Source organism: Microtus pennsylvanicus, chromosome 3, assembly GCF_037038515.1.
Source record: "Microtus pennsylvanicus isolate mMicPen1 chromosome 3, mMicPen1.hap1, whole genome shotgun sequence".
Lineage (NCBI taxonomy): Eukaryota > Metazoa > Chordata > Mammalia > Rodentia > Cricetidae > Microtus > Microtus pennsylvanicus.
Genome location: NC_134581.1, coordinates 88,156,432 through 88,170,525, shown reverse-complemented (window position 1 = coordinate 88,170,525; position 14,094 = coordinate 88,156,432). Strand labels below are relative to the sequence as shown.

Sequence of the window (14,094 nt, the reverse complement as noted above, 5' to 3'; positions counted from 1 at the left end):
CTGTTCTGTGGTTTATGTTAACAAATTGACTTTATCATCCATGTCCCAAACCTTGTATTATTATGAATCAGATAATTTAAAGTCCTTTCCTACTTGATTTATTTTGACGCTTACACAGTTCTCAAGTGTGCTGAGCATTAGCTCATACCTTGGACTAAAACCATCTACACTTGTTCCTCCACCATTTTGGTGCCATCACACTAAGATTTTGATATTTATGTTTAGTATTAGAAATAGCAAACATGAGTTATAGATGACAAGTGTGTATGCTGTTTGTGTGTGCTCTTTTGCCTAAAGAGTGCTTTTTCTCAGATCATTGCTAGGCTTGCATCCTCATTTCTAGTGTTTATATGTTACCATCTTAGCTAAAACAGTAACCCTGCACTCCTGTGTGTGTGTGTGTGTGTGTGTGTGTGTGTGTGTGTGTGTGTTCTTTTTTTTGAGTCAGGGTTTCTCTGTGTATCTCTGACTGTCCTGGAACCAGCTCTGTAGACCAGGCTGGGCCCAAATTTACTTAGATCTGCCTGCCTCTGCCTCCTCCATGCTGTGATTAAAGGTGTGTATCACCTCTGCCAGGTTCCCCCCCCTTCTCTCTCTCTTTTTGAGACAGGATTTCTCTGTATAGCTTTGGTGCCTTTCCTGGAACTAGCTTTTGTAGACCAGGCTGGCTTCAGACTCACAGAGATTCGCCTGCCTCTGCCTCCTGAATGATAGGATTAAAGGCGTGTGCCACCACTGCCCACCTTCCCCTCTGCAGTGATACTTTGTTTGTGATTTAATGAAGTTTGTCTGACAATCAGAGTCAGAGTGTAGAGCTAGCCACTAGTTAGCCATAGAGAGGCCAAATAGTGGTGGCACACACATTTAATCCCAGCACTGGGTAGAGGCAGACGGACACCTGGGAATTCAAGGCCACCCTGGGCTACGTGAGATTGAATCTGTCTAAAAGAGAAACAGAGTGCACCATAAAGGTGGTTCCAGCATTTGGGATCACATGCCTTTAGTCCCAGCACTAGGGAGGTGGATATGGCTGGGCTGAGAGAGGAACATGAGGAGGAGACGGGAGCTCTTATGTAGTTTGAGGTTTTGCAGAGATGGCATCCAGTCTGAGGACTTGTAGAGACAGGATACCCTATTCGATCTGAGCATTGGTAGAGGTAAGAACTCTCTAGTGGCTGTCTCCTCTGCTTCTATGATCTTTCAGCATTTACCCCTATATCTGAATTTGTGTTTTTATTTTTAAGATCAATTAGAATTAGTGCTACATTAGTCTGCTCTAATTTTCTCTATATTACTTATTAATACTGAAAATTTATGTGATTATTTTTTCCCCATTGCAATGTGTGTGAGCTGTGTGAGTAGAGCCTTTAATTATGGCTAGTTACTGCTTTATTCTCTGTGCCAGTCATAGTAAGTTTTCAGTAAATATTCGTTTTGTAAATGGAGTTGCCATTCTTTATACAAATGAAATGACCTTTTCCTTAAAACCCCGAACTTTCTTCAATCTTTCTTTTTGAACATTTGCACAGGTTAATTTTGTCAGCCTGACACAAACTGGAGTCTGTGAGAAATCACTCTGGAAGAGGAAACCTCTGTTGATGAGTTGTCTTGATCAGATGGCCTGTGGGTGTATCTGTGGGGCATTTTCTCGCTCGTTAATACGTGACAACCCAGTGTACTGTGGTGATGCTATCCCTAGGCAGGTGTGCCTAGGCTCTGTCAGAAAGGACAGGCAATGGAAGCAAGCCAGTAAGCCACATTCCTCCAAGTTCCTGCATGAGCTTCTGCCTTGGCTTCCTTAGGTAATAGATTGTAACCTGTAAGAAGAGAGAGAGAGAGATTGTAACCTTTCTAAGTTGGTTTTTTACCACAGCAACAGACAACAAACTAGAACAAACATTAATATGATTTTTTTCTGCCCCCCCATTTCTTTTTAAACAAAAGTGAGACTTACTGGTACTTTTTGGGGGGCTCTCACAAGCAGCTCTTTATACTTGGGCTATTTTCCACTGTATCGCTTAAAGTTTCTAGCAGAGCAAGCTTAGATAGTTAATGAAGAGGCAATTTTGGAGCGTGTGTGTGTGTGTGTTAGTGGATCTAATGCATAATATATAGTTTATTATAGAACTGATCACCATTACTTTTTAGTAGCATTGAAGGAAAAAAATTTACCTTAACAAAGGATCTTGACCTGGGAAGATGGCTTAGTGGGTAAATTGCTTGCTGCTCAAGCATGCAGACCTGAGGTCAGATACCCAGGGCTCATTCACTTTAATACCTGATGTGCTGCCTGTAACTCCTGCACTATCGTGGGGTAAAGACAAACAGAACAGGTGGAACTTGTCGTTTCCTGCCCAGTCCATCTAGCAGAAACATTGTTCTCCAGGTCCAGTGAGAGACCCTGTCTCAAAACACAAAGTGGACAGCAATTCTAGATGTCACTTCAGCTTCACCTTTGGTCTCTACACACGTGCACACGCAGATGAGAGCATTATAATCCCCCACATGCTTATATGCACACGTCCCCACACAGATAAAATACCTGTAAAGATAATAGTGTACTCTTCTTAGATTTTCCTAGTACATTTTATAAAATGCATGATAAAATTGTGTTTTTTGGGATCACGTATAATCTGAAGAAGCAGAATTATTTTAAACAAGTAGGGCAGTGGAGTGATGTAAAAAGAGATGGAGAAGATGAAGCTCAGTTATAGAGAAGCATAAATTTGCTAATATGTAAATGTGCTAATTTAGGTTGATTAACCAGCTGTTGCTGAGCAGAGGAGTTGTGATAATTATCCTAATGGTGCTTGCTAATAATTTTCCCAAATTGTTTTAAACGTTGCCTTTGAATAATTTCTCTTGCTGTTAATTGGTTCTCTGAGATGTTTCTGGTAGATGTGAACCTTAAGGCAACTCTTCTACTGGAGAGCAGCTTGTTTCTCCATCACGCTCAGGTGTCATGGTTACTGTTTTGCTCTGTTCTCATCCTTTTGTTTTTAGTTAGAAGTTGATAGTTGAATTGAAGCAATGTGTTTTACTTAGGACTGTTTGTATGGCTTATACATTCATTGTTCAGGGTCTTAAACCTGCCTGCAGCCTTCTTGGATTCCTGTTTCTGGTTTTCAGTACTTGTCTATTTATGATGCTAGATAAGTTAGTTGACTGGTGTGTTGCTGGGCCTGGTCTGTGGTGTCCAGATATTAGAGAATAAATATATCAGTTATCATTATTTATCTCACAGAGCCTTAGATTTTCCCATCCTCCCCCTGCATGCCTGCCTCCCTCCCCCCCTCTCTCCCACCCTCCCTTTCTCTTTCTCCCTTTTGTCTGAGACAGGGTCTTTCTGATAGCCTCACCATCCTGGAACTCATTCTGTAGACCAGGCTATCCTCAAACTGATCTGCCTGCCTCTGCCTCCTGGGTACTGGGATTTAAAGGCATGCGTCACCTCCTGGCTAGATTTTCATGTTAATGAACTTGTTAGTTCTTGTTAGTGAATATGCTGGTCGTTATCAAATGTGATGCAGCTCAATAATGCTGAACAGACTTTTAGGAGAGAACTATAGGCAACATTCAGAGACTTGGTGTATCTTTTACATAATTGTGACTTTTTTTTCTTGGGACTTTCACATGAACTCGTGATATTCAGACTTAAAAAACCTGTTGCTTTCCTTCAGACTGCTTGGTGATAATTTTCCTGGAGAACATAAAATCAAGAAGTCTCTTAAATAAGTGAAGAAAATTATTGTTTTGTTGTTTTTGTTTTTTTAAATATGTATATTTTGTGTTCATGTTCTTCTGAAAATATTCCAAAAGGTACTAAATCTTTTTGTAACCTATTTATCCTTTAAGGGTGCATCATTTCAATGATGGTGTTACTTATTATAATATATTCTAGGTTTAATATATTTATTTTCTAAGGTATTAGAATGATTATGAGATTTTTACCTTATTATCTCGTGTTCCTTTGTCAGAAATGGAACATTATTTTCAAAGGCACCTGTAAACACATGTTATTTCACAGATATCTTACTGCTCCTGTTTTTTCTTTATAGCATAAATTTTATTAAAATCTCATTCATCTAATTGTATAGATACATGTAGTACTTTGTGGGGTGTGTGTGTGTGTGTGTGTGTGATTTTCTTTTTCTTTTTGGGACAGTGAATTAGTTACTTGGTTGCCGTGATAGAATACCAGAACAGAAACATCTCACAGAAGAAAGGGTTGGTTTTCTCTGTGGTTCTGGAGAGTGAGTCCATAATGACAAGGAAGGCATGGCAGTAGCGGAATTGAAAGCTGGCCGATCACATTCCATCACATCAGAAAGGGATAGTGTGAAATGGAGGTGGGACCAGCCTGCCCCAAGTGACCTGTTTCCCTGCTCTGCCCCCTAAAGGTTCTATAACCTCCCTAAACAGCCCTACCAAATTGGGGCCACCTGTTTAAATGCCCGAGTGTATGAGGTTATTGCTCATTCAAACCACTGCAGACTGGTTCTTGCTATATAGGTCAGTCTGCTCTCTATCTCTTGATCCTTCTGTCTCAGCTTTCTGCATCCTGGGAACACAGTAGGCATGAAATAAAGCTGATGCAACAAACTGAATCTTAAGAGAGTAGAAGTGGAAAATGGTAACATGTGACCAGGTTTTCTAACTTATTTTCAGGTAGTTTTATCACAAACTTAGAGATTGAAAATAATAGGCATTCATTATTTCTCATTCTGTAAGTTAGGCAGGTGGAGTGTTTTCTGCTTTGGGCCTTATAATACAGAAAACAACATCCACTGGACTGAATTCTCATCTGGAGATGCCGTGGAACAATCAGCTTCCTGCCTCATTCAAGTGGTGGGCAGAAGGTAGTTCCTTGTGGTTCTACGCGGTTAGAGAAGAACCTGTCTCTGCTCTTTAAGTGACCTGACTGACTCTATGTGACCGTTTCAGCCTTCAAGCTAGCAGTAGTCGTTTTTTTATTTTCTTTTCTGTTACTAGCCTGAGAAAATCTACTTTGGGATTGCTGTCCCAGATAAATCTGGTGTTTTAAGACTGACTGACTGACCGGAACCTTTAATTTCATCTGCAGAGTCACTTCACTGAAGTATCCAGATAGACGAAGTAATGGAGAAGTAGGAAAAAAAGAGCTTGTTTTAGAATTTTACATAGAGCAGTGTTATATGTTTTCTTTGGCTTTTACACATCATAATGTATTTGCCATATATGTTAATATTAGTTGATAAAAACAGAGATAGTGCAAAAAATTTTAATCCATCAATATTCATGAAACTAATTGCTTGGGATAATTTATGTATTCTGTATGTTGCTGTTGTTAACATAAAAACAGTGCATTGGGGCCAGACAGCTGGCTCATCAGTTCTCTTCCAGAGGATCAGGTTTGACTCCCGGCACTATATGGTGGCTCACAACTGTGTGTAATTTGAGATTTTGGGTATTTTAGGCCTCTGGCCTCCCAGGGTGCTATATTCACCTGCACATAGCCCCACATGGACACAGACATACATATACATGATTAAAGATAATGAAAGTAAATCTCTAATAATAAAAAACTTGAAAAGTATTAAACATATTTAATGATTATGTAATGTGCCATAAAGTAGAATGTAGTTCTGTAGTTAATAGAGTCCTAAATATATTTCATATTTTTTGCTTTAGTGAATAACTTTATGATGACTTTTTCTTTTTATTCTCTAGAGAGAGAATTGCTGACTAAAGGATATGGAGATCCCCAGATTACTTGCCAATTTAATTAGCATTGTGCCTAGCACTGCTAACTGCTGTTTTTTCTTGGCCTTGGTTTCTTTGTGGCACAGAACAGCTGGGTCAGATTTCTTTCAGTTTTGTGAGACGTTGAGCACTTTCCACCTACTGCATTTTTCTCCTTTGCCTTTGTTCAAAAGGTTGAAGGGTGGAGGGGGTTGGGTATGATCCAAAAATCATTGTGTTCATGTACATAATTCTCAAAGAATAAAAATTTTGAAGTCTGTAATCCTTGTTAATGTTCTGATACACATCAACATGGAGTTTACTGCATTTTGAAGATTCACACCCAGAGATAATAGTACATGGCGTTACTGCTAAATGACATTGCAGTTAACCAGGCAACATTGCCAGCCTCTTTATTAGGATATATTGTCACCACACTCAGTTACGTGAGTGAGTCTTTTGTCATCTGCACCAGTAGGGTGGATGTTAGAGTAATTTTAGGAGGGTTAGGGAGCTGTAAAAATAGGACAAAACATGTCTTCCTGTTTTTTCATGTTTTCCAAATCAAAATATGTTTTAGTAGGATGGGTCAATTGTTCCTTATGGTTTGATTGGCTCAAACTGTAGAGCAGCAAATGTTCGTCTTGTAGATGTGTATTTCTGAAGACTACTGGTTTTTTACTGGAAGGAATCCCTTTGTCTTATTTTAAGTTTCTTGTAGATTTTTGGCCTCAGTTCTTGTTACGTGAGTTCTTGTTAAACAAATCATATTCCAACCCCATCCTTAGACAATAGAACTTTTACCATGAATTTAGGGCTTTAAATTTGATTCTTAGTAAATTTGGCATTCATTTCAGTTTGTCTTTGCAACTCATTGAAATTGTTTACCTTTAGCATTTAGTGTCACTTTTCCTTTCAGTGGTCTTCTATCTATACATTTGATAAACATGTCATATGTTTTTATATTTGTTTACTAAAGGTGTTGAGAAAGAAATGAAGGCCCCATGACAACGACTTCCTTCCTGTTACAAATTTTTGTGCAGTAATTGATACTTACTTTACCTTCAATATTTAATCAGCTCTCAGTTCATCTGTGTTCATATAGAACTCATTTCAGAACCTTATCTGCAGGTACTTCACAGAAGACCAATTCAAGGTCAGCCTTGCCATGACTGAGATTCTCTATGCCTTCTGCTTTGGTCCGTCATGCCATCAGAGCTATATGTGAACATACACATAGCATTATCACATTCACAGCAGAAATGACTACAGACTTCTACTCAGTTCTATACAGTTTTATATTACTGTTTCCTATACTGAAGGCCTTAGTATTTTAGTGACATTAGTAGTTGCTTATTTGGTCTACTCTTCCATTTTTATTTCATTTCAAAATTTAATTTTATTAATTGTTACTGTGTGTATGCTTGTGTGTGAGGTATATGTAATAACAGGCACGTGCTCCTTGGCATGTGTTTGGAGGTCTGAGGACAACCTTCTGGAGCTGTTTTTCTCTTTCCACCATGGGTCTTAGGGAGTGAGCTCAGGTGGCCAGGCTTCTGCACTCAGGACTTTGACCTGCTGAACCACCTCACTGGCCCATCTTCTACCTCTGTTAGTTTCAAAACAGGAATGTCAGTTTTTTTCGAAGGCAATCTGTTTCACTTGTAAGAAATAATCCTTGTAGGGATATATTGCTTTACTTTATTGCCACTTGAAGTAATCCCTCTCTGGGCTTAGCCACTAACATATAATTAGGATCATTTCTTTTATTTCACCCTCTATTTTTAGAGGGTGCTGCTTTTTCCCATTTTAATTTATTTTTACTGATACTTAGGTTGCTTCTGTGGCCTCAAAAATCTCAAAATAGGGACAATCTGTCTTTTTCCCTTTTTCTGTCTCCCCATTGGTAAACATTCAAATTAGCTTTTGCTTACTCTTCTATTTTTTAAATAAAACAACATGCATATTCATACTTACTGTTTTTAAGGTAGCCTGGTGCAGACTACTTCACAGCAATAGGCTGGAATCTTCCTGATTGCTTTATAGTCATGATTATTTCATTGTATGGACAGTTTGTACTTTTGCCAATATAAGATGAAAATGGCAGAAAGGAAACCATTCCTGTCTTGGTAAGATGTGAGAGGGCAGAGTATCTTCTTTGGTCTACAACTTTCAGCCACAATCATTGCCATAAAACATGTTGAGTTTTATCTGATAAATTGTATTTATCAAGTTTATACTGTAATGTTTTCCCTATTCATTTTAATTATAATCAAGAATGAAAGACAAGGCATAGATTTAAAAATATTATATGACCCTTGTCCCTCTAGAGCACATTAGTTACGATGTAATTTTATTAATTTGTTTTACTATTTTGTGAATGGCCTACAATTTTCTATTATAATGTTGTCTGCCCTTTCACCATTTGCTTTTTCTTTACCTTGTAATGAAAGCCTAATTTACATATGGAGAAGTAACATGTTTTATTTTGTAGACAGAGTTTCTTTGTGTAGTCTTGGCTGTCCTAGAACTAGCTCTTTAGGTCAGGATGGCCTAGAACTCACAGAAATCCACCTGCCTCTGCCTCGTGAGTGCTGGGATTAAAGGTATGCACCTGCATATCCCTGCCCCTCATAATCTTATGTATATGTATTGATGAAATTACTTGTTTTCTTCATGTATGAACAAGATCAAGATTTGAATATAGAAAGTTATATAAAATTCAGAAACCTCTTGTGTACCTTTCAGTCAACTTTTTCTACCAGTTGTCTGTTCCTCTTGTACATGAAATCCTACAATGAGGATGTGTTTTTTTGTATCCGCATTCTTTTGTGTATATGATAGAATCCCACACGATTCTTTCTGTTTCTGTGACAGTTATTTGCATCTAGCCGTGCTTTACATTCTTACTGGCTGTTAGACCTTATCTTTAGATTTCCTGGTTGAAGCCTTGTCTTATCCTTCTGTTATATTTTTTAATCTGACCTTTAAAATTCTTCCTAAATCATGAATACTAGCTTTTAGGTCTAAAGTGCCCCCCCCCCCACCTTTCAAATGGCAGTACTGGTGATATTGTCCTAAACAGAAGGATTTTGGCATGGTAAGCAGAAGGATTGTTAATGGGTAAGCAGAGGCTTTCCTGGGTTTCAGCACCAGATGTAAGGAGGGTGTAGTGAAACCTCCTAACTAGACCATTGCCTTGGAAGGAAGAAAGGTTTATTGGATGTTAAACTGCCAAGGCTCTCTCTTAGGGGGCAGAAAAGCAGGAAGATTTTGTATGATAGTTATCATGGTGGGGTCTTTGAACTGATACAGGCTGTTCATATTTGACCAGGAAGTAGATGCAGCTAGTGCAAGGTAGTTGACCGTTGGGGCAGATTAAGGGAGATTCCTGGTAAACAGAAACCTGCTTTTATGTATATATTTTAAAAATGGCCTCCAGTAGCACACTTCCTTCAACAAGGCCACACCTTCTAATCCTTCTAATCCTATCAAAGAGTTCCACTCCCTTGTGACTAAGCATAAAAATATATGAGTCTGTGGGGGCCATTCTTATTCAAACCACCGCTGGCCGTCTATCATATTCCTAATAATATAGCAAAGAAATCTACTTCCCAATTGCCATTTGGACCCACTCAACCATTTTCATAAATCTCTTGTATTATTGGACCTTGTATTGATTTTTCCTTATTTAGAAAGTTATTTTATGATCCCAGATATTGTCTTATCAGTTGTCAGCATTCATCAGTTATTCCAAATACAAAACAAAGGCATTTAGAAAAGTAAAATGGGGGAGATCTCATACTAGACAAGTAGGCAGACTTTTTCTGAAAGGGCCATCTGGTGTATATTAGTGTCTAGCCAGCTCCCCAACTCTGACCATACATGGCCACAGTCCCGTAAAGGTTACTGCAAAGGCAAGTGAACTCTGCAAGTTGAGTTCTGCAACATTTGACCTACAGACTGGTGCCCAATGAAATCATTCCTCACCCAGCTTTTGTGTGAAGTTGTTCAAATGATTGCATCATTCTTCTAGAAGGTTTAGGGCTTTTGTTTGTTTTGTTCTGTTAGCTTAGAGACATTGGCTTTGTGGTCTGCATTGTCATTTCACTGAATATATTCATTGATTCCATAGCTTTCATATGCGTTCTGTAATAGACTAGAGAAGAAAATGACAAAGTAAAATTCTTCACAATGACCAGAAACATCAAAGGGTGGATTCAAGAGGTGACAGCGCTATAGACAGCAATGGTGGGAAAGTCATCAGACAGTGTATTTTTCACTAATGCTGGAACCTGAGATAAAAGTACAACATCATAATGACGGGTGAACCGTGTATTTCCTCACTCACATGCACTCTGTCACACACAAAATAAAAAAATACAGAAGAATATAGTATACATTCTTTCTTGTTTTGAAAACCTTGAAAAGAATAGGGGAACATCTAAGAAGATGGACTGTAGCAGGTCTTACTAATATTAACATTGCTAAGGAGAAAAAAATTGAAAAAAACAGTTCTACTTATGGTAATATACCAAGAATCAATTCTTATAGGTTAATGCAGTTACCTCATATAGTTGAAACATTTTTAACATTATCCAAACTATATTGACTAGTTTTTTTATAAGAAAAAAATTAATTTAGTTAAGGTTGTGATTCTTGAGCTAGGAAACTGAAACTTTTGAAGTGAGAAATGCTTGTTGTTCCATTATTCATAATACCCTTTTTAACACTTGTTGGTAATCGTAATGTGACCAAGATTGTTTCGTTCCAATAACTCCTAGGAGAGATTTTAGTTTGTACTGAGAATTCTAATAACTGATTATAGAATTTTATGACAAGAACTAGAAAATTTTTGCTTTTACAGCAAGTTTTCCCTTATATGGTAAACTCAGGTATTTAATTTTAATATTTTTGTTAGTTTATTCTGAATAGCTAAAAGTCAAGTAATTTCACAATTTAAAGGAATATTATATCAAAACATGTTCCTATTAATACAGGTTCAGAAGAAACAGTAAAAATTTATCTGTAACGTGTTTTTATAAAAGAGGTCTCAATACTAACAGAATCACCATAGCTTTCCTTTTCTTTATTTTCTAAGGCAAGAGGAGCAGATGTCCCAGAGATCCCCGGAGAGCTTTCCCTTAAGGCCTGTGGCAGTACAGCAAGCATGAAGGTTAAGCATGTGAAGAAGTAAGTACAGCCAGGAGTGGACTCCAACAAATCGCTACAAATGAATGTCAGTTCTATCTTTCTATGCATATAACAATTTATACTGTTAAGCCTTACGTTGTAACTCAGGATTGAACTGAGTAGGTCTTTATACAACTTATTTCCTAAAAATACACTTTATTTTTCTTCTGTATACATTGTTGCCTATTAAATTTCATTTGTCTAACAGGAACATCTAGACCTGCCTCTGTACTTCTAATGCGTAATCTCATTTTTTAAGGAAAATGAGCTTTATTGGTTCAATTACAGAATCCTAGGCTTGCCCTTAAGAAGCCTGAAAGAGCTAACCTAGAGTTGAAAGTTACATGAAACACCTGAGTCTTTCCTACATAGTTTTAACCGGAAATCCAGCTTCTGCTTTGATAAAGGAGGGCTAAACAGGGAAATAAGCTTCAAGTGTAAGCCTGGGCAAGATAAGGATAAAATGTTCGTTCTGTACCCAGGTCCAGCACTCCAGGACTGATGGGCTGTGACAACATCCACAGGTAAAGTCTGGTGTGCTTTGTGTTGTGAATTCTGCTTTGCAGAAGCAGACAGTTTACAGTTAGTTTGTCAAAGGTCTGGCTTTTCTATGAGCGTCAAATTGGGGCAAGGTTAAGAGACAATGTCTCAATTTTGGTTGCTATCCACACATTCAATGCAGTATGCATCTGGTTCCACTTGTTTCTAAAAAGGTTTGTGTGAATGTTTATGGCTCACATGCATGTGCTTATTATTAAGCAGTTTTGCTTGCATGAGCTCTGAAATCCATGGTATATATATACTAATTTTGAGTAGTCAAGTATCTTGTTTCATATTTATTTTCATGTATTTTTTAGGTTACCCTTCACCAAGGGACACTTCCCAAAGATGGCTGAATGTGCACATTTTCATTATGAGAACGTGGAATTTGGCAGTATACAGGTATATTTTAAGTATTTCCTACATTCTGAATTGAGATAAGTGATAGTTGATATTTTAATATTTGCAATATTTTGATATTTACTGATTGATGTAAAATCTTTTATTCTTTTCTGTTGATAAGTACTTGATGCCAAATTAGTACATATTTTTAATTACCATACTATACTGACATGGATCAGTTAAGGTCCCCTCCCCCCATTATGAGTCGTGTTCATATGTCCATGGTTTTGTAAAGTAGCTTTGTCTTCTGAATTATATAGCCTTGCTAACACTACCTTGTTTGAGTCCATCACTGAGTTTTGCGATCTGGAAGGTTACACTGCTCCCACTTGATTCTTTTTCAAGTGTATTGGCCTCTACATTCTTTCTTGGTATCAAATGAAATAATTTGCTCTTGTGATAAGTCACTGGCAACTTAATGTGAAAAATGAACAGAAGGAGAGAGAGCACGAGCAAGGAACTCAGGACCGCGAGGGGTGCACCCACACACTGAGACAATGGGGATGTTCTATCAGGAACTCACCAAGGCCTGCTGGCCTGGGTCTGAAAAAGCATGGGATAAAACCGGACTTGCTGAACATAGCGGACAATGAGGACTACTGAGAACTCAAGAACAATGGCACGGGGTTTTGATCCTACTGCACGTACTGGCTTTGTGGGAGCCTAGGCTGTTTGGATGCTCACCTTACTAGACCTGGATGGAGGTGGGTGGTCCTTGGACTTCCCACAGGGCAGGGAACCCGGTCTGCTCTTCAGGCTGATGAGAGAAGGGGGAGAGATTGGGGGAGGGGGAGGGATATGGGAGGCGGGGGCGGGGAAGAGACAGAAATCTTTAATAAATAAATAAATAAATAAATAAAAAGAAAAATGAAAATTTAAAGAGGGCAGGTTGTGATTATTTTAAAAAGCTGTGCTTTCCCAGAACAACAAAAGCTGTTTTTCATTTTGTTTGTTTTTTTTTCCATGATAGTCAAAATAGAAAAAGAGATCTTGATTTCCACACACTACATAGAGAAGTTCCCCACCTGCCAATCTAGTTCTGCCTTATCTCGAAGGAAGTCTTCCTAACATGATTGATATGTGTCAAAGTGTACTTTACTTTTCTTAATTGTATCTTAAAACCTATTTAGATGGATTTGATCTATAGGATTTATGAAAGCTCAGGATATTCTGTTCTAGATAATTGGCAGTTTAAAATGCAACAGAGATTTCTAACACTTGACTTTTTGACTGTTGACTATAAGACACCAAACAAAGGGTGTTTTGTTTGCTTAAATACTAGTATCTTTGAGATTTCAGCTATAATAATTTCTTAGTTACTTTTCTGATACTGTGAAGAGACCATGATCAATACAACTTTAAAAAAGATCATTTAATTTGGAACTCATAGTTCCAAAGGGTAGTGAAAGACCCCCTAAAAAGGTGTCTCACATCTTGGGATTCCCCCTACCCAAGAACCGAGACCAGTCCACTGGATACAAAAGCAAGAGGCAGTTTGATGTTCACACAGGTGCCTACGGGTGCTGCAAAACAGCTCAGCTGGATGAGCTAGCTGAATGAGCACCTTGGGCTGAGAATACATCATGCATTTATAGGGGGTTCAGGGGCTACATAAGAAACAGCGTAGCAACAAGCGTTTCATTGGTTCCTACATTTGGATGGGCTAGGGTCGAGTTTAGGACAGGGCTGTTTATCCATCTGCAGGTTCATAAAAAACCATAAAACCTATGAAAGGACTCACTGAGTCCTGGAGTATGTACATTTAAAATAGTGGCATTTTTTGTTAATTTGTTGTTTTTTCTGTCTTAAGTGTATCCTCCATAACCTGGGATGGGGATGGGTGGGGGGGTGAGATCCCAAGCCCTCTAGTGGATGCCTACAATAACACATATTCTGTATATACTGTTTTTTTCTTACGAAAAACATTAATTTAAAAATGAGGTGTAGTAAGAAGTCAATAATAGTAAAATGTAAGAATAATTATAGCAACATATTTAATACAATTGCTAGTATCTTCTTTTGTATTTTAGAGCCATTAGTACATAAAATAAAGGTTATTTAAATATGAGCCCTGCAATACCATGACAATTAATCTTATAACCGAGATGATTACCGAACACCAAGTGGCTATATCCTACATAGTGTGAGTAATGCTACATGATGGATGTCTCATGTCCAGTAATGGTAAGACAGCATGGAGTTTATCACTCCAGTCAAAATTACATGCAGTTGAAAGCT

General features: G+C 38.1%; 1 protein-coding gene across 3 annotated transcripts in view; it reads left to right on the top strand.

Moving 5' to 3' along the window:
• Arhgap32 (Rho GTPase activating protein 32) overlaps window positions 1-14,094 on the top strand; it is a 230,826-nt gene that overhangs the window by 96,470 nt on the left and 120,262 nt on the right. For 2 of the 3 annotated variants that reach the window (XM_075966423.1, XM_075966424.1), the window contains exons 3-5: window positions 10,823-10,914; window positions 11,397-11,438; window positions 11,772-11,856. In XM_075966423.1, the coding sequence (XP_075822538.1) occupies window positions 10,823-10,914; window positions 11,397-11,438; window positions 11,772-11,856 (219 nt within the window). The remainder of the gene's footprint in view (window positions 1-10,822; window positions 10,915-11,396; window positions 11,439-11,771; window positions 11,857-14,094) is intronic. The other variant, XM_075966426.1, reaches the window with a different exon arrangement.